The following is a 19,360-nucleotide window of genomic DNA, read 5'->3' on the forward strand; positions in this document are numbered from 1 at the left end:
GCCAGGGTCTCAAATGCTTCTGACCAAGGCCTGGAACCTCTAAAAATGTCTGAGAGACATTCTGAGTTCCAACAGGAACAGCAATCCCAGCTCACAAACACAGCTACATCCCCCTCCTCGTGGGACGCCGGCCACGGCAGGAGAGGAGATGACAAGTTCCAGCCCACCAAAGCAGCTCCAGCTCCACTGACCCACGGGCCACACCAGCTCTTGGTGTGCAGCCACACTGGGGACCGAGCAGAAACTGCTCTGGGCCTGCCAAAGGGCCACCACTGACACCATTTCACAGCTCCCCGTCAAGGAGGAAGGCGTTCCTTCGATTTTTCTCTACCTCAAGGTTTACGACAAACCCAACTCTGTAGCTGAAGAAAGTAACATCTTCAGATCTGTAATACATCTTCTGGACATCCACCAGGTTATCCATTATTTATAAGATGGTTGGTCAATTTGAATGTTCTAATAGCTGGCTATGTCAAGCATTTCTTTTTCTTGAACAATATTACTTCAATTATCATATTGCACAAAGGGGAGAAAAATTTATTGACTGATTTTCTCTTTTTTAAATATTTAAATTACACAACTTTGAACTAACTAGCAAGCAGCTTCAGTATTTTTACACTTAAATGCAAGACAAAGGCTTGTATTCAGATTCTCTTAAAATTTACATGCATTTATCTTAATTTTCATTTAGGTAGTTCTTGGATTTTAATCTCTCTTGGTTCTAATTAAAACAGGACAAACCTTTCATATTTCCTACCAGACAGTAGGAAGCACAAAAAAAAAAAATAGAGAACTGAAAAGAAACAGTGTGGAACTCTTCACATGTGGTAAAGCTGTGCAGATGATAAAAAAATGTCAGAAATGAGGAATATCACTGCCAAGTGCACATGCAAGCAGTAAAGAAGCTCAGGTATGTTTCCATGTCCCTGCAGGCAGAACTGCTGAACAGATGAATTTATCCCAGCATGGAAGACAAACACTCTTTCATGAAGCACATTTAGATAAATAGTACAAAAGCCAAATTGATACATCACCATCCATTGCTACCACTGCTGATAAAATATGGATTTCAGATTTGCCAAGACAGAGAACATGGACAGAACACAGGAGGTCTGGACAAGATTCACTGCAACTAATTTCAGTGAGGTTAGAATCAGCAAGTACCACCAGAAAGGACACGTACCTCTACAAATTTCATTTTACATTAAAAAATGCTCCTGAAGGAGTGAACAGGTAGTGTGTTCTATTCCTCCTTTTCAGCTATCCTGTCCTCTTTATCTTTTCCTCAGTAGCTGTTGTGCATACAGCACTCCAGCAAGGCTGTGACATAAAACTCTTGTTTTCTGCTGCAACAGTTCTGTGCTACTTCCTTGCTTGCAGCTGGTTCTCAAGGTCTGGCTTTTGATCCCCCAGGAATTAGACAGAAGAACTGTCCCACTGTCAAGAGACAGACTCTAATCTTGAGACAGATTTCATTGTGTGAAATGCCAGTGGCTTACTGAATAAATCAGTAAAAGTCTTCAGCTGATGTAGTGCTCTGACACTCCCAGCTGGGGCAAAAACTCTACAACGTGCACTGTACTGCTCTGCACACACGTGGATTGTGACCCATATATTGCTTTTCCCTTTGAGGCTTTCTCCTTGGTGGTCCTTAGCTCAATCCTCAGTTCCTGAAAAGGCAGAGTAGTGAGCATTCAGCCTAGGTGAATGCAGGCTGCAAACCTCACAGGAACAAACTTCCACCTGCAGTAATGCTGGGCTGGAGCTGTTCCAGAAACTAAACACAAGAGCACAAGGCACCTTTCTGTGGGCTACCTAAAACTATCCCAGCATTTAACCAGGTGAAGTCAGCTTTTTCCAGCTAGAGAGAAACACCACAGTGGCATCTAGGTAGGATTATATGAGTCAAGTCACAGTTTATGAAATCACTATGAGGACACCTAATTTGAGAAGCTGGGGGCTTTTCTAAGAAGTCTGTTGAATAATTACTCTTCCTGGTATTTTAATTACTCATATTTAGCATAGCTTTATGTGGCCTGTAAAGCAGAGAATTGATCCTGCCAGTTTTTCAGAGGAGTTCAGCACCAGATTGTTTGGGCTTGAATTACCCTACAAATAACAGCTCACATTAAGTTCTGAGGAGCAATGTAGCAATAATAATTTGAACTTGTTTTCAGTCCAATAAAAGACATGAAAATAACAGGACAAGTTCAGGTTTGTTTTGCTACAAAGATGCCACAAATTAGTTTTTGGTTTTATTGCCTTTTTAAAAGCATGAGGAGCACAAACAGCCAGTTCCCTTGTAACTGTTTATAGAACACATCACTTGAAAGTCTTTCAAAATAGCATTTCAAAGTATTCCTTTTTGGTTTTGTAATGATGACCAGGACTACCTGAGAGCCCTTGGGAGAGAATTTCAAGACGAGCAGAACACTGACACGAGTGACTGTGGACACCTCTTTCCCAGAACAGATTTCCCCCACTAAGCCTCTCCAGGTGAATAGCCCGTGGCTGTGCCTGGCAGCCACCAAGGTGAGGACACACTTAAGCACAAGCACAAGCCTCAGGGTGGCTGAGCCATTCTGAGCATGCCAACCACACCAGGACAGAGGTTCACATGCAAGAACCACCAGATTTCTCCACCACACTTTCCTGTGGGTCCTTTTGCACTAAGGTTAATTTTGTTCATCCCCAGCGCACCAATCGGTGCCAGCAGCAGCAAGAACCAGGGAAACAACCACTAGCCTTCAGAAAAAGAGAATTACTTACCCACATGACCAGTCAGCACAGGAACTGACAAGAAAAAGAGAGAAAAGGTTACGAAATGTCACAGCTCAGCCCTCTTGTTATCTCCAGAGACAATAAAATACAAGGAGAGCACAGATACCCACCTGCCCATTGCTTCCTTGGTGTAGGCCAGTTTCTGGAAAACAAAAACAAATCCTAAATATAGTTGAGTAATATAAATTGAAATAAATTGAAGTGCAGTTTATACCACTTTATTTCCTTCTGCATGCTGAAATAATTCTTTTCTCTGTACCGTCATTTGTTAAGTTCAAAATTTATTAACAAAGTCCCTGCTGAAAAGGAAATATGTCTGACATTTCCAAAATACAACTGAAACTCGACATCAGATAGTGTAAAGAGCATTAGGTTTGTCAGAGGTGCTCTCCATTTCCTAAAGTGTTCTGCAGGTACAACATTCTCCCACATTAGAGGACGCCAACAATAAGAACCTCTTAAGCAAGCAGTCTTCAGAAATTCAGTATTACTTCTGCTAATTGCCTGCAGATTGAAAACCACCTTTTGAAAGTAAAACCACAGCTTAAAGTACCACAAGCAGGATTAATCTGATGACTTTGCTCACAGCTGTACAAGTGGCAGGAATGATGTTTTTTCCTGTAGTGGTGTAGGCTACACAGTTCATATTTTTTTCATCACAATTCTCAAAGTATTAGTGCCATTAGTTCTAGAGGTGAGTCAGAGATGCTTCTGTGAGGAACACCACAAGAACTGAAGGAAGTCCTGAGAAATAATGGGATCTGTTGAGAAATAATGCTGTATCCTGCTGCTGTACCAATGTAAAGAGAATATCAAATACTTACAGAGAATTAATCCACAAAATTCCTACTCCTCTGCTTTAGAGGGTCAAAAAAGGATTGTTTGGTGGACTGCTTATTGGGCAGTTTAATTTGCTTTCCAGGCTGGGGTGGGGGCAAGCAATGACATATTTGAACTCCATGGCAAACATCACTTTTCCCCCTAATTAGAAGGCAAGATCTCTAGAGTTCTAATTTTGGCTTGTTTAATCATTTAGGACAGAACAGCCTTTGCCAAAACACCTCACTTCTCTGATTCAGTTCCTTCATTAAGACGGAGTTGGACATTTACCTATTGCACACAGACTGCAAAGATTATTTAATGTTTGCACTTTCAATACTTGAAGTGATCTACAAATAATCCTCCACAACAGCAGCAGCCACACTAAAGCTGAGGGGAGCTTTTACTCACTAAGATCTCTGGCAAGTGCTTGTACAAAATGAGTTCTCTTGAAGTGAGACCTTCCTGACATTATTATACCAATGCTCCTGATGCTGGGAGCTGACTTTTGTGTCCGTTGCTTTAGTGCTCACCTTTCTAAACAGTTATTTTATGTAATTAAAAGTTATCATGGATTAATAGCAATACATTAAACACAGGCTGCAACAACACAGCAAATCACATGTAGTACCAACCAGATGAGCTTCTGTCAACTCAGGATGCTGCAGAAAAGCAATTATATACAATATTCTTGCCTGATCCTAAGAGACTGTCGTTATGCACAGAAGACAAAATATCCTGGGGGTAATCCCAGGCACGAGAAAAAGGCAAAGGAAATGTCAAGGAGATCTGAAATAATCCCATATTAGTTAATCCCATCTGTGCAGTATTATACAAAGCATATTTGTTTTAATCCACCTATACACATCATTTACAAGAGGAGAGTGATACCAGAAATGATTCTCCACCTGCCAGTGCTCATTTCCCACCACGGGGCATGGCAGAGCCATGCTGCCACAGAGGCAAGGGCACAGCACTGGGGATTATTCCAGGAAAGGGAGGAAATGTCCAGAACTGAAGCTGCAGAGAAAGGCAGAACAGGGAGCAGTGCTCTGAAGCACACCCCTGGTTAGCTAAAAATACATCTGCAGTGAGCTAGAGGAGAAATGGCAGGAGCAGCTTAGTGGAACAGGCATTGTTTCAGCTACGTGCCACTTGAAATGAAACTAGAGACACACATGGCAAAGGTGGAGGGGTTTTCTTTTTAAACCAGAGGGGGCCAAGACTTGTAATGCAATGAAAATCAGTAAGAGAACAGTAAGTGCATGGATAAGAAAAGGGCTGCAGGAAGTCTGACACTATGGCTGAAAGGAGGGCAACTGAAAAATTGTTTTTTGCATGGATAGAGGGGGATGGGGGATGTGAAAGAGCAGATAAAATCTGATTTTTTCCAGATCTAGAAGAAACTAAAGGAGGTGTTCTATGCAAAGGACTGGAAAGAATGGTTAGGACCTTTAATTAAACAGAGAAGGACAGTGGTAAGCCAGGAAGGTCACAGAACAGGGGAAGAGGAGAGACAGCAGAAGAGATCTCCACAGGAACCTGAGGAATACCAAATAATCTGCCCCTGTGAAGTATTCAAACAGCACTGGGAGTAAGTGGTTACAAATAATTCATATAATTGGGATGCCACATCCCACCTTTGAATATGGCTCTCAGACTTCAGGCAAAATCACTCCTTTCACATGGCTAAGTAGCCCTTCCATCATGCTAAGGCATCCTCAGGCAGGGTTGCCTTGTCCCCTCTTACCCTCATCTGGCACTGAGCAGTTTGTGCTGCAGAGGCAGTGATGCAGATGGAGCTGCCCAAGGGCTGCAAAGTCAATGCACAAAAGCACTGCTGAGCCAACACCCTGCAGGGCGTGTGCCTTGTCCTGGGAACTCTTCAAGGTGCCTTTCAGTAGGTTAGCACCTCCCATCACAGTTTTGGGGATTCCTGGGGAAATTGTCTGCCTTTTGAACCTCAGGGAAAGCTCTACCACAAACTCCTTTCCACGCTAAATCTCAGCTTAATTAACTCTTGGCTCTCAGACCCACCACAGTGGGCAGAGCACAAATTTTCCTCCCACCAGCAACCAAAAAAAACTCTCACAGACCTTCTTCCTTCAGAAAGGATTCATAACCTAGTTCCTGTTGTCCCAAGAACAGGATAAGAGGAGCTGTGCCCTGTTGCACAGGGCAACAACTGCCCAACACTGTCAGACACACTTTGTTAAAGATGTGGGGTTGTACAGGAGCCCTGGGCAGGAGTGGCTGAGCATCTGCCCAATAGGTTACTCTGCATGGGGTCCTGTAAGGCTTCATTTCTCACAACAGCTGTTCTCAACATCTCTTGTCATTGCAGACTGTCATCAGACCTGTAAGGAACAGCAACTCCTTACAACTTGATTTTCTGACATTTGATTGAAATCTGGGGAAATTGCAATTATTACGTGTATTACACGCCCGCTTTGGAAATACAGGATGCAGACAGAACTTTACACTGAAAGCCCTGCAGGATCAGGCTTTCAGCTGCTTTTTGCTATGGACTCAGGAGAGAGTCCTGTATGCCAGCTGAAAATTCCCTTACGAACAGCAGAAGTTGTGCTGCACATGAGATCACCCCAGCAGCTGCTGCAGGTGCTCATTGCAGTGGGACACAATCCCTTGCCCACGAGAGCTCCCCAGGCAGTGGGACACGATGTTCCTGGCCACGAGAGCTCCCCAGGCAGTGGGACACGATGTCCCTGGCCACGAGAGCTCCCCAGCAGCTGCTGCACCCACCTTCAGGATGAGGCTCCGGTGCTCCTGGGACTGGCTGAAGTTGGTGCCCATTTGGAAGATGCTCATCGTGCCCTCCTCGCACAGCCCCAGCCAGCTGTTGTACTCCTCGCGCTCCGGCAGCCTGTCCCAGAACGTCTTGAAGACCTCCCAGACTGCTTCCTGGCACACTGAGGGCACGAGAAAGGGCTGGTGTTAGCACAGCAGGGCTGTTTCTGTGGCACAAGCAGCCAGGCTGTTGCTGGCCCAGTGCTGTAAGCTTGGCAGGACGTTTAATACAGAAAACAGCAACCTGACATCTCCATGGAATTGGGGAAAGCATTGAAGCGACTGCAATGAAGATATGGTGGATCATTCACACTCATATTGCCTCTCTCCCTGAACAACAGTATTTCCACTGAGCCAAACTGCCATTTGATCGATGAATTAAATTTTTAGAAAACCTAGAAAACCAAAATACCATGGCAAGTGCCCTCATAGGAAGTAAATGTGGAGCTTAAGTTGTAAGAAAGATGGTGGCACTGATCAAAGTCTAGTAAGCTCAGTCAGTAACAATTCCTTCAGAATCACTTTCACACAGAATTTAAAATACATTTCAGAAATTACAACGGCATTCGTAATTCAAAGAACAAGGCAGGATGATGACAAAAGAATATGCTGCTAAATAAGTCAAACTCTAACTGTGCTGTGCACGTTCACTGAGAAAGAACTGGACAGTTCTGAAGAGTCAGCCTGAGAATTAAGGTTTAATGTCATATCCTACACTGCCTACTTTAATCTCCCAGCCTTGCAGATGCTCTTTTTGCCAGTCACGTGATGCTCAAGCAATCACTCAGTGACCCAGGATAACTCAAAGAGAGAAAGATTTATAGGATTTTTGTTGTGTCCTGGAAAAGACCAACATTAAAAGGTGAACTCTCAAAATCATTTGTACCAAATGCCATCCTGCAGGAGTAGCATACAAACCTGTTTTTTTGCCTTAATCTGATTTCACTTATTAGACAGTTCAGCAGAGAAATGCTTTCCATTCTGGGAAAGTCCTGACACCACAAGCAAGCCCTTACAGGAGACTAAATCTATCTCCAGAAATCCATTGTCTTCAATCAGCTTTAAAATTAGCTCTGGGCTGCCAAACCCAGTTCCTTGCTGTTATTTCTTCCCTGTGCTTTGTTTTCCAAATTCCGTAGTTGAAATGTACCCATGTAAAACTTAACACATAGATCACATATGGAAATATTATTATTCAACCAAGAGATGGACATTTCTCTTAAATGCAAAAGCTTTACCACAGCAACCTTAAGGAACTATTTCCTATGCAGCACCACCCTTAAAGCTGAGCTGACTACTGCACTGGATGGCACCATGCAGAAAAAGTTCTTTTCTTCACCTTCAATTTTAATTTATGAGAGCAGCTGAGACCATTTCTGTGTTGTGGAACTCTACAGACACAAAGACATTTCTCATTTCCATGGCACACTCCCAGGTTTATGACATGGAGATTAGCATTGTAGCTCACATGGTATGCAGGACCAGAGAACAATAAAATCCCCAAACTCTGCATTTTTAACTGTCAGTAGTATATTACTGTTCTAGCACCCCTTCAGCATCTAGGCAGTTAACTTTGTCTGTAAAACACACTAATCTGGTAAGTATTGTACATGTTTGCAATCAGTGAATGCGTCTCTATTAATCAGAAACAAATAGGCAAATTGACAAACATCCATGCACCACCTCCCATTCCCCCCACATTGTAAACCCGCTGAGGCAGAGACCACATTTCCATCTGACCTCTGCACAAAGCTGGGGCAGTGAGCCATAATCCTGCTCTGGGATTCCTGGTTCCTGCCAGAGTACTAACAAGCTTCCTGAAGCAGAATAACATCCAGGATATTCTCTCTGCCATCCACTTGTAAGAGCTAGGCATCCAGGAGAAGACTGAAGTCTGGTTTCAAATGCAGAAGCCTACACTAAGGAATCCCACGTGCTTACATTTCTGTTGGTGGTACTTGTAGCCTCCATACCTTTCACTCCACGTGCCACGCTGTGGAGCAGCAATCCTACAATGAGATTACTCCCTGGGCCTGGGGTAAGCCCTCAGCAGACTCAGTAACCACTGGAGCCACAGCAATAGCCTGCAAACACATTGCAGGGACACTGGCTAATCCTAGAGTTTTCAAACACCACCAGGCAAAGGAGTGGCTTTCCAGTTGCAAGCAATTGAAGATAGTTTTCCTTAATGCTCTTAAACAAGTTTAAAATAAATGTGATGAGACAGTGTCCCGCCTGAATACAAGCTGCTCCCGTATAAACAGTTGTTCCAATCGGCTCCCAGTAGATTAAGGATTTTCTGTGTGTCCTTTCATTTGGAATTAGACACCCCACTGAATTCCAGTAGCAAAGGCTTTGTGCCATCTGTGGGCTCCAAGCCCATTATTAATTAGACCTAAGCTGTCAATGCAGCCATTATTCTGCAAAAGGAGATGTGGGAAAGGAGTCACATCTTGCCCTCTCCAGCCGTTTCCACTGAGGTGAGCAACAGGCTGGACAACAAAATGCAAATTCCTTCTCTATCCTCCTCCTTGCACACAGTCAGTGTGTGAGTTCTGACACACAGGGAGGGATTAAAAACTCCAAGCAAACATCTACCACAGCTGCCCTGTGAACACTTCTGGCAGCCTTGGCCAGGAAAGCACTCCTTGGTGAGCTGCTCACCAGCACAGGCACCTGCAGCACCTTGCTGACACACAGTCCACCTTGTCACTGCCTTCTTTAGCCCAGCTGGCCAGTTTGTAAAGCAGGGCATTGCTCTGCAGGATAACAAATCCTGGCTGTAAGGGCTCAACACAGGAACCATCCTCAGATGTGCTTACCCATAGGCTGCTCCAGAGAACATTCATGGACCGGCAAAGAAAGACTGAAACAAAATTGTTCTATTTCTTTCTCATAAATATTTTCATTGTTTTACAGTTAAAAGAGAGTTGCCATTTCACACACAGAGAGAGGACAACACAATTTATTTAGTGTGGTTCAAATCACACACATGTAAAGAAAGAGACAAGCGAGATTTAATCTTCCCCCTCTCCTTCAGGAACATCAACAGGGAGCCAGTTCTCATCTTGACCTGACATGGTCACCCAGGGAACTGAAAAGCCACCAGCCTCACTGTGCATTTAATTGGCTACAAAGTGTGATTGACCTTTTAACTCGAAGGTGTAGCCCACCCTGTGATGGGTTTTCAGCTATCTGTGAGGGAGGATTTTCAGTTTCTCAAATTCTGGAGAACTCCCATAAAGAAAAACACGTTTTCCATTAACTAGATTTTAAGCATTCTGAGACTGTAGACAAAATTTGGAGGCACAAAACAAAAGTTAAACAGGATTTGATTGAAAGCTTCAGATAATAACTATAACTTACTGTTTCAAATACTTCACTACCTTTCCTTTCTGTCCTTCCAGAAACTTGCAGTATCTGTGTCAAATACATTACCTAGACACAGACAATAAATAAAACAACTTTTGACTAAGATTTAAAATAGTAACTCCTTCACACCTAAGCAGGAATGAAACAAAATGAGAGTCAGGAGGACCCAAATGTTGACCACTGAGCTTTTCAACTAGAAATGCTACTCTGAGTTTTAAATATAAAACATTTAAAGGAGAGAGAGAATGGGGGGGAAATTGCTGCATGAGAGCTTATAATAAATTGTCATGAGCATATAATAAATAATTATTCAGGGTTATGATTGAAGCTGCTGGGCAGGATTTAGTTTTCAAAGACTAGCTAGAAAACTCTTAGAATAAAACAGCAGAGCAGGGAGTCCTGCCAGCATCAGGAGCTGCTGAGCAGAGCCAGCAGCACCACCACTGCCAGCTAAGAGCAGCCCAGCCTCGGGCCATGTGCAGAGCTGCTCTCCATGCCTGGATCTCACTCCAAACTGCCACCAGCCTGCCCAGGGGCACGGATATGTGGGACAGCATTAGCCACACCAGGCCCTGGAGGAGACAGGATTTGTGGTGAGGCTTCTAATCCCCAGCAAGCAATACTGATTAAAAGCATCATAAAATCGAGATCAATCTTTTAAGGCAGTGAGCTAAGAGTCTTGAAGCTGCACGTGAGTGGGAAGGTGAGCTCCCCTGGAAAATGGTTTTGCTCATTCCATGGCTGCAGTAATAAATAACTTGTATTCTTAAGTTATTGACCTCTCAGCTACCTTGCAATTTTCCTGCAAAGAATTCAAATGTTAAAAAAAGAATGAAGGCTTATGAGAAGAGAAGCTCCCTGCTACAAGTGCTGTGATCAGGTCCAGCTGACTACAGGAAAAGGAATAGTTATGCTGAAGACATGGAACTGACTGGCACAATAAACCAGAATTCAAACCAAGAATGCAAATCACACAGCTTGCTTGCAGTTTGTCTCCAAAGTATATTTCGCATGCATATACTACATTTTCCATGTACTCCATCCTGAAAGCCTCAAAAGTTAGAAGTCACTTAACTCATCACTGAGATAATCATCTTCAACATGAAAGGGTATAGGAAAAAGTGAAAGATGGGCACATCTGGTCCATGCCCTTGTCCAAGCTTTACTGAGCCAAGTGTCACAGGTACTTGAAGGAAGCAATGTCTTAACCTTTAAAGGCCAAATCAGGTTCCCAAGGCTGCTTCAGAAAGCCAGACATGTCATAAGGCAATTCCAATGGGAACTGTCTATCAGTATAGCTGCTGCAAAAGCAGAAAAGCCCAGCCCTTGGAGCTTATCTACTTCAAATGTAGTGCCTGTGCTCAAGTAAAACTCAAAATTAATAGCAAATATCCTGAAAAGCTTAAGAAAATTGTGTTTCAACCCAAAAAATTCCTCATAGGGAGACACAAGTTCTTTTCAGTCTTACTAATCTGCAGAACTGAGTGAAAAAAGTTTATTTGAAGTTTTCCTTTCCCAAAGGCATCATCACTGTTCTCAAAACCTCCAGCCAAGATCTGTGGTGTGATTAGATGACCTTTCCCTTGCTCTGAAATTCTCCACTCCAGCTACCCCTCGTGCACCTGGGTAGGGTACAGCATCCTTGTGCCTCGAGCTGGACCACTGGGGATGCAGTTACCTCTCAAAGCAGAGAGCTGGACCACTGGGGATGCAGTTACCTCTCAAAGCAGAGAGCTGGGCCACTGGGGATGGATTTACCTCTCAAAGCAGAGAGCTGGGCCACTGGGGATGCAGTTACCTCTCAAAGCAGAGAGCTGGGCCACTGGGGATGCAGTTACCTCTCAAAGCAGGGAGCTGGACCACTGGGGATGCAGTTACCTCTCAAAGCAGAGAGCTGGGCCACTGGGGATGGATTTACCTCTCAAAGCAGAGAGCTGGACCACTGGGGATGGATTTACCTCTCAAAGCAGAGAGCTGGACCACTGGGGATGGATTTACCTCTCAAAGCAGAGAGCTGGGCCACTGGGGATGCAGTTACCTCTCAAAGCAGGGAGCTGGGCCACTGGGGATGCAGTTACCTCTCAAAGCAGAGACAATTGGCAGACAATTAGCCTATTACACTCAGTCTGTGCTCAGGGATTTCTGAGGCTAACACTGCAGGGGTAGGGTGGCTTTCTGGCCATTTGTGTAAGTGGGCAGGGCTGGAGCTTAATCCCAATCAAATCTCATTAGTGCTGCTTAGGAGCTGAATCGTCTGTGCTAACTAGGAGCACCGAATCAGGCTGAATATTCTATTTTGAGGCAACGTGAGGCCAGCTCCTCATCCTCTCTAACAATTCCTGCACAAGTGAACAGCAGAATTGCAGAGGGGTTTGATAAAGGCACAGTCACAGGGACAGACCCTCTAAGAGGTCATTGCTGCAAAGGCTGTGTTAGCATCTGTTAAACAAATTAATCCACACGTGCAGAGAAATCACTCATCTGTTGCTGGCATGCTGCTGGGTCTGGCCTGTAACACAGCAACCCTTAAACAATATAGAAAACAAACAAGGGGTTTCAATTGAGAAAATAATTGAATGTGAATTCGTTAATTCACATGAAAGGTTTTTGATTTGAACACTCACTAAACTCTAGCACATAAATTATTCTCACCAATAATATTTCACTAAAAACTAACAAGTGTCCTCCATGGATAAAGTTTCTTAGAAGCATATGCTGGTATCTAAAAACTCAAATGTAGAGGGAAACAGACCTTCTACAAATAAACTTCAGAAATTTATTGCTGAGTATGAGGTACATGTAATATGTGCCAGGGGTGTGGGGGAAACAGGGAAAAAGGCTCACTCAGACAGATTCTTTGTTTAATGTATGCTTTTTAGCCAGGCACTTTTCATGACCTTTGGCTCTTTGCTTCATCATTATTAGAAAGATCTGAATAATTTGTAATGTTGTGATTTCAGTATCAAATTGAAACTTTACTCTTAACTGTGTTCATGTGCAGAAAATGACACCATTATTTCTAATACTTCAGTAAACAGATTTGAAGGGACTGAAGAAAGGGGAAATGAGCAGGCATAGTGTTATGTCCACTCTAGGGATCACATTCATGCATAGAATTTATTTCCTGAGAAACAGGAATTCTTTCCAAAGTTCAAAAATGTCTCATCAGCTACAGCTCACTACAGTATCATCTATTTCCTTGTTTGGTCAGTATCTTTAAAAGCTCATGCTTAGATGTTTGGCTTTATCTGAAGCTCTGGCTGACAAGAACAGTTCTGGTAGAGAGACTATCTGATCTACTCATGTGAAAAGAAGATCAGTGCTCACAAAAAAAAAAAAAAAAAAGTACTTACAATGTACACTGAATAGTTTAAGACAGAGAGTCGCAGTAGGAAGAAATTGTGAAGAGAATTTAGGAAAGGTAGCCACCAGAGTAATTACATCTCAAAGGTGGCAAAGCAGCATATTACCCTGAGCCATGGTGACAAAATCCAGCAGCCCAATTAAGAGGCATGAGATAGCATGGCTTGTAGTGCTTACCCATCTTGTAATCCTTGTCCTGTTTCTGTTTTATGTGCTAATTCAACTTCTAAGTCTACTACAATCCTCTACCAACAACGTGCCCAACAGAGAATGGACAGGTTCACAGAACTGGGCACATAAGGATACTGGTCACAAAAGACTTGGTCTGGGTGGGCATGGCTGTTTTTCCTGTAATAAAGTTTATTTCTCTATTGCTCAGGCTGCCATTTCCCAAATAAGAAAAGGTTTGCATATGCTGATTATCCAGATTGTTTGTTCTATCTGTGTCTACCTTAGAAAGAAACAGGTGGGAATGTAATTATCTGTCTATAGCTCCTATAGCTTTATTTACTTTTGCTAGGTGGCAAAAGCCTCTCTAAGTGTCAGACTGGCAGATGAACATTCCTGTCATAGGCTTTAAGGAAGTGCTTCTGTCATATTGCTGGAGGCTTTACAGTGTACAGCTTTTTTTTTCCTGACATCTGGGTTTTTTTGAGCCTTAAAAAAATACGATATAAAGAATATTATAAATACATAATATAATAAACTATTAAAAAAATCAAAGTGCAACAAAATACAGGGATCTGGAAAAAAATCAGCATTTTCTAAAACAGCAGTATCACCCTTCAACATATGAAAGTCTCACTAATAGTATGATTATTGGTGGTAGTTTTATTACTGTGATCTTTACAAGCATTAGCCTGAAACAGGGGGGTTGCACTTGTTTTTCTATGCCTACAGGCTAGAAGACAAATTTCTGAAGTGCTGCTTTGTTCCTACAGTCAGCACAGAGTTTTGCAGTAGCAGATGATGCTATTTTCACTCTTTTGAGATGCATCCTGGATTATGATTGCCTCTGTCCTGCCCTGTCTCTGTACCTCTTGCAGGGTGTGCAGAGGTTGCTGCCGTTGGCTGACTTTGGATTTTGTTTTTTGGAATGTGGGGATGGAAATCAGTCACAGGTATTTACAGACTGGGTACTGTAGGCCTGTAGGCTGGGTCTTAGAGTGTTTCCAACTGATGTCCTTTTAAATGGTCTAATGTAATGGTTGCTGATGGAAAAGTCATGTAAATGTAATAGTGGTTCATTGTGTTGTGACAAACACAAATTGTGTCTAATGGCAGCTGGAGATTCTACAGAAAAATGTTGTGGGAATCCTATAGTGGGACAGTGAGAGGGCTGGGCTTGTTAAGTGTCTGGCATGATGTTCCTTACTGCTGGCAGGGAAATGTTAAACCCCATGTAATTCCACTTTATCTCCAAATACATTGTTTATGTTTACTTTCATGCCAACACTAAGCAACTCCTGGTTGTCAGTGGTTTTCAGTAAAGGAACTGTCACCAGTGAGTTTCTCTATAGAGGAAAACATGAGTCTCATACAACGTGAGTCTCTGAGCACCCTTCCTTCTTCTCTGACAGCAGCTCTGTCATTTTGCCAGTTTTGTACAGACATGTTAAGATAACTACAAATTGTTTGAATGCCACAACACACAGAGCAGCTGCATGGCTGTGATGCCCCATTCCAAAGCTGTCAGACAGAAGGGTTTGGAATACATCGTGTTACTGTAATATTTCATCAAGTGAAAGAAGATGTTAGCAGAAATATTGCAGCTCTTCAGAGAAAGCTCTGCCACACCAGCTTGCACACATTAAAAGAAAGACTGCTTGTCTATTATACTACAGCCTGACACACAGAGATTGTGCATTTGTACAACCAGCCATGGCCAAAAGTCACATGGCTGAATGCCAATGCCTCAGACTTGACTTTCCTGACTGGCCCCTCACTGAATTCTGCTGGCACCTTAAGAACACTAAATGAACCAAACTAATTCCATTACTTAGCTACTCTGTACATAGCATCTATTTTTGTTAGCATTCAAATTGTTCTGAGAAAGAATTATTTTAGTAAACAATGCTGTTTCAGGGAGCAAGAGCTCTTATGCTATATGGGTATAGACAGAGAGGGGTGGGGTTTTAGGCCAGAACAGCTCTCATAAGCAAGATTATCACAGCAAAGTTTCACCAGTCATAATGTATTTCCTATGGCCTGGTATTTATTACGTGTAAGAGCGTGAGCTATTTTTCAATAAGTGAATGTCCTTTATCAATTACCCACGAGGTGCACTTACCCCTGAGCCTGAAGTACCTCAGATGGTTGGCAATTGCCTGCTCAACAGACTCATCGGGGCAGATCTTCACCCCGCTGGGAAAGAGGATGGAGCGCTTCCTGCGGAGCTGCAGGTGCCCGTGGAACTGCTCAGCATCCCTGCTGCCAGGGGCCTTTGCCAGCCCGGGGGGCAGAGGAGGCTTTGCCAGCTGCCAGGCACTGAGCCCAGGGGCTGCTGAAGCATCCTCAGCCTGGCCTCGTCCTGCCGCCGGGTGAGCCGCTGCTGTGAAATCAAAACCACACAGAACGTCTCAGCTGAGAGGAGGATGCAATCAGCACTAGCTTCGTGCCACTTCTGTGCTCTCTGGAGGACATTGCAATGCTTTTTTCTGTTAACAGAACCTGTCTCTGACTGTGATGTTATAAACAACCTTAAGCTCTTTACAATATCCCATCAAATGGTAACACGGCATAAGGCTCTAACCCTCTGAATTCTAATAACACAGAATAAGGCTCTAACCCTCTGAATTCTAATAACACAGAATAAGGCTCTAACCCTTTGAATTCTAATAACACAGAATAAGGCTCTAACCCTTTGAATTCTAATAACACAGAATAAGGCTCTAACCCTTCGAATTCTAACGCCTTGTGTTTACCTTCCCATCTGCCATTAAATCAGTGGGGCTATATTTGTGAACAAACATGTATTTAAAAGCTTTCGAGGCTTTTCAGATATAAAATAAATATTTGAGAAGTAATCCTATTCCATACTTGCTTTCCATAACAGATTTGTATACCTTGCAAAAAGAAAGCTGCTTGAACTGAGAGTTAACCTTCCATCACTGAGATAGGTCTCTACTCTACTAGAGCAGCAGGGGGGGAAGGAGGAATAAAAGGGCTCATCAGCTTTATGTTGGGTTTTTTTGGTGGTGGCTTTTTTTTTTTTTTTTGGTGTTTTTAATTTTTAATTCCCTCTTATGTTAGTTGTTCCACACCATTCCAGAGGAAACATCTGAGGTAAGAACATGTATATTGAGATTTAGTCTGACAGTCTAATTTTCCATCCTTTAAGGTCAGCTGATCTGAAACCATTAAACTCAATTTCTTTCACTTTTTCCCTGGAAAACATACCTGAAAAACAATCACAACCAATCATTTATTAGAGAAAGAATAGTAATAACCCCATGGCATTTGTCATCCAACAGATTATGAGTTTATTCTGCAACTTCTAGTCAATAGACCTTTGACTTTTATGGCTGAAAGATGAAAGGCATGGTTATTTTGATAGTGTATTAATAACCAGCTCTGTTGCAGATCACCAGATGGTATAGCAGAGACAGAAAGAACATTGAAAAGGTCTCTAAGAAAAACCTCCAATCTTTACCCAAACTGATACATGTTCAGTGCCCATATGCAGAAGACAGCATCTTACTTTTTAAGATTTAATACAAAATTAATAAAGGAAAATGAAAAGGGAAAAAAAATGCCAGCATTTAACATTTCAAAGTTGAAAAAATTGCCTCCTACAGCTACTTCTACACTCAAGACTAATGTGCAGTAATACTACCTGGAAATCAGTCTAAGTATTCCATATTCACACTGCTATCACAGCACAGATTTGACCAAACATTTCTCTGTATTAGCCCCCTTTGTTACAATTAAATCAGAGAGCTATCTCTAATTCTATACACTGCCATAGCTAAATTTGTAACCAAGAACATAAGAAAGAAGTCTGCATTACCTGCAACCATTTGAAGATCTGTGTTAATCATTCCCGGAAGGCAAATAAAGATTTTCCACATGAAGCCAAACATGCTTATTTGTATAATAATAATAATAAAAAATATAAAAGCAAAAATTCCCAATCCCTTTTAGCAAAAGAGCTGTTGCCTTTACCGTAGCCTTGAACCAACCAAGAGCATTGCACTTGTTGAAAATGTCTTGACGTCACATATCGTTATCTTTGGAGAAAGCATTAGGTAAAAACAGTCAACCAATACATCCTGGCTCTGTTCTTTTTGAAGACAATATTCTGCTTTAGTGAAGAAACGAGAAAAGGTGATGGAAGCAGACTCCTTGGAGCTAGCAGATGGACTGACACAATTTTTTAATTTTAATCTGGCCAGCTAAGCTCTTTACCAGAGCTTGTCATACCATTAACAGACGGTCCAAACAAGGACAGCACCTTTCACATTTAATTAACCACGCTTTTTCATTGGCCTTTCCATTTCTGCTCTTTTTAAAAATCCTGCTGGCCACAGAACATCACGGGGAGCACACTGATCTCCAGCAGAAAGTCTCGTGCATTTTGTCTTCTGCTTGCACAAATGTAAACCCATCTATAAATGCATTACTCGCTTAAGCACTGTGGTGTATGTAAATACTGAAGCAACTTCTCTGTGGGACTGTTTCTTCTGGTTACAGGGCTGCTGTGGAGTCTGTGCTCAAGGAGAAAGTGCTGGAACAGCACAAGGCTATCCCCTGCATCCCAAAAGCAGTGCTTCTTCCAAAGATAAACCATGATTCCTTCGTCTCTGTTCAGGTGCTACCTGAGAGGAGCAGCAGTTGTATCTGTTCAAAAGTATTCATGCAAAGAACTCTGGCTGAATGAGAAAAAAAGGGAACTGTAATTCTAGTGACACAACCAAGTCATCCCAGCACCTCCAAAAATAAAGATGGTTTTCTGACAGCTTGCATTTCTGAGAAGGAGCATGTATTTTCATATAGCAAACGTGATTAGCTGAATCAGTTCTCTACAGAGCAATGCTCACTGAAATACAGCTGCAGCACACATACCATTCTAAATAATGTCCCTGTTTTTCAAATGCAATTTATTCAAAAAACTGAATCCACCTGTAACTAGAAAAAGGTCAACTAAAGGATTACTTTAATGAAAATGACTAATAGAGCCACACCATGGTTCTTTATTATGGAGATACCCACTATCTCCAAGCTCATGAGGGTTACTATCCAGAATCTAAACTGTCTCCCATAACTGGACAAAAAAAAAAAAGACTTTATGGCATTTGAGAGGATTTACCAACAAAATTCCCAATCAGTTTAGCAGAGACAAATAGGTTAGCCAAAACCTTTTAGCTTGTTCAGTTTCTGTGGTTAAGCATTCACCATTGTCTCTTTTTGCTTGTTCTCCTTAAGAGTTCTCTGGTGAACACCTCCCAAGAATAAACAAGTTATGAGGCTGTTCAAATTTCCAGCTGATGAAATTCAGCCCACCACAGCCTGCTGTACTGCCACCTCTTCCATCATACAGTATTGTAGAGTGTTTTGAGCAGAAAAATTAGGAAGTGAGGTCAACCAAATTAATCTCACACTTATCAATGCTGTCCATGTCATGTAAACCTATTCCAGCATTCCTCCTTTTCTGAACTGCTGACCAGAAATCTCTTACCTTGTCCAACAGTCAAAGGTGATCCCAGTGTCTGTGCTTCTTTGTACTTCAATTTCCAACTTCAGTTTGGTTGGGCAGAATGATTACTGTTAGTCTTGGTTTTATTCAACACATTTTCAATTCTGAGGCTTCCCAAGTTTCATGCCACAATTCCTGCTTTTCCATCTAGAAAACAATTGTCTTCTTTTTGCTTGTTTGGGTTTCTTTTTTTTGTGGGGTGAGGGGATGGGTGCCAGAAGCAATATTCTGTTTCTCTGTCCTAACCAGGATAAAAGTGTTACTACTGTGGCTCTCAAGTTTTTATTATTTTATAAGGTGTAGTACCTCCTGAGCACTGCAAGTTCATCTCAGGGTCAAGGTCCAGGAGGTGAGTACCACAAAAGCCCAGATGAACTATAAATAATCCATGCCTGCAATTCCACTGACAGCAGTCCCCTCATACTTAAAAAATGAACAAAAACCCTCAAAAAACATACTTTCAGGTTTGCTTCTCCAGTTCTTGATGAAAACTAGGTGTCTATTTTTAGATTTTTCCTGGCA

General features: G+C 42.4%; 1 protein-coding gene across 1 annotated transcript; it reads right to left on the reverse strand.

Moving 5' to 3' along the window:
- Positions 1-219: 219 nt before the first annotated feature.
- LOC146768560 (interphotoreceptor matrix proteoglycan 2-like) lies at positions 220-17,183 on the reverse strand. The gene is made up of 5 exons (XM_085558894.1): positions 17,153-17,183; positions 15,434-15,721; positions 6,364-6,530; positions 2,892-2,923; positions 220-2,793 (listed from the first exon to the last, which is right to left on the reverse strand). Exons 1-5 carry the CDS (start codon positions 17,181-17,183, stop codon positions 2,766-2,768), a joined length of 546 nt encoding a protein of 181 aa, XP_085415020.1. The 3' UTR covers positions 220-2,765.
- Between the last annotated feature and the right edge of the window lie 2,177 nt (positions 17,184-19,360).

The sequence above is a fragment of the Lonchura striata genome, chromosome 1, assembly GCF_050655825.1.
Source record: "Lonchura striata isolate lonStrDom1 chromosome 1, ASM5065582v1, whole genome shotgun sequence".
Lineage (NCBI taxonomy): Eukaryota > Metazoa > Chordata > Aves > Passeriformes > Estrildidae > Lonchura > Lonchura striata.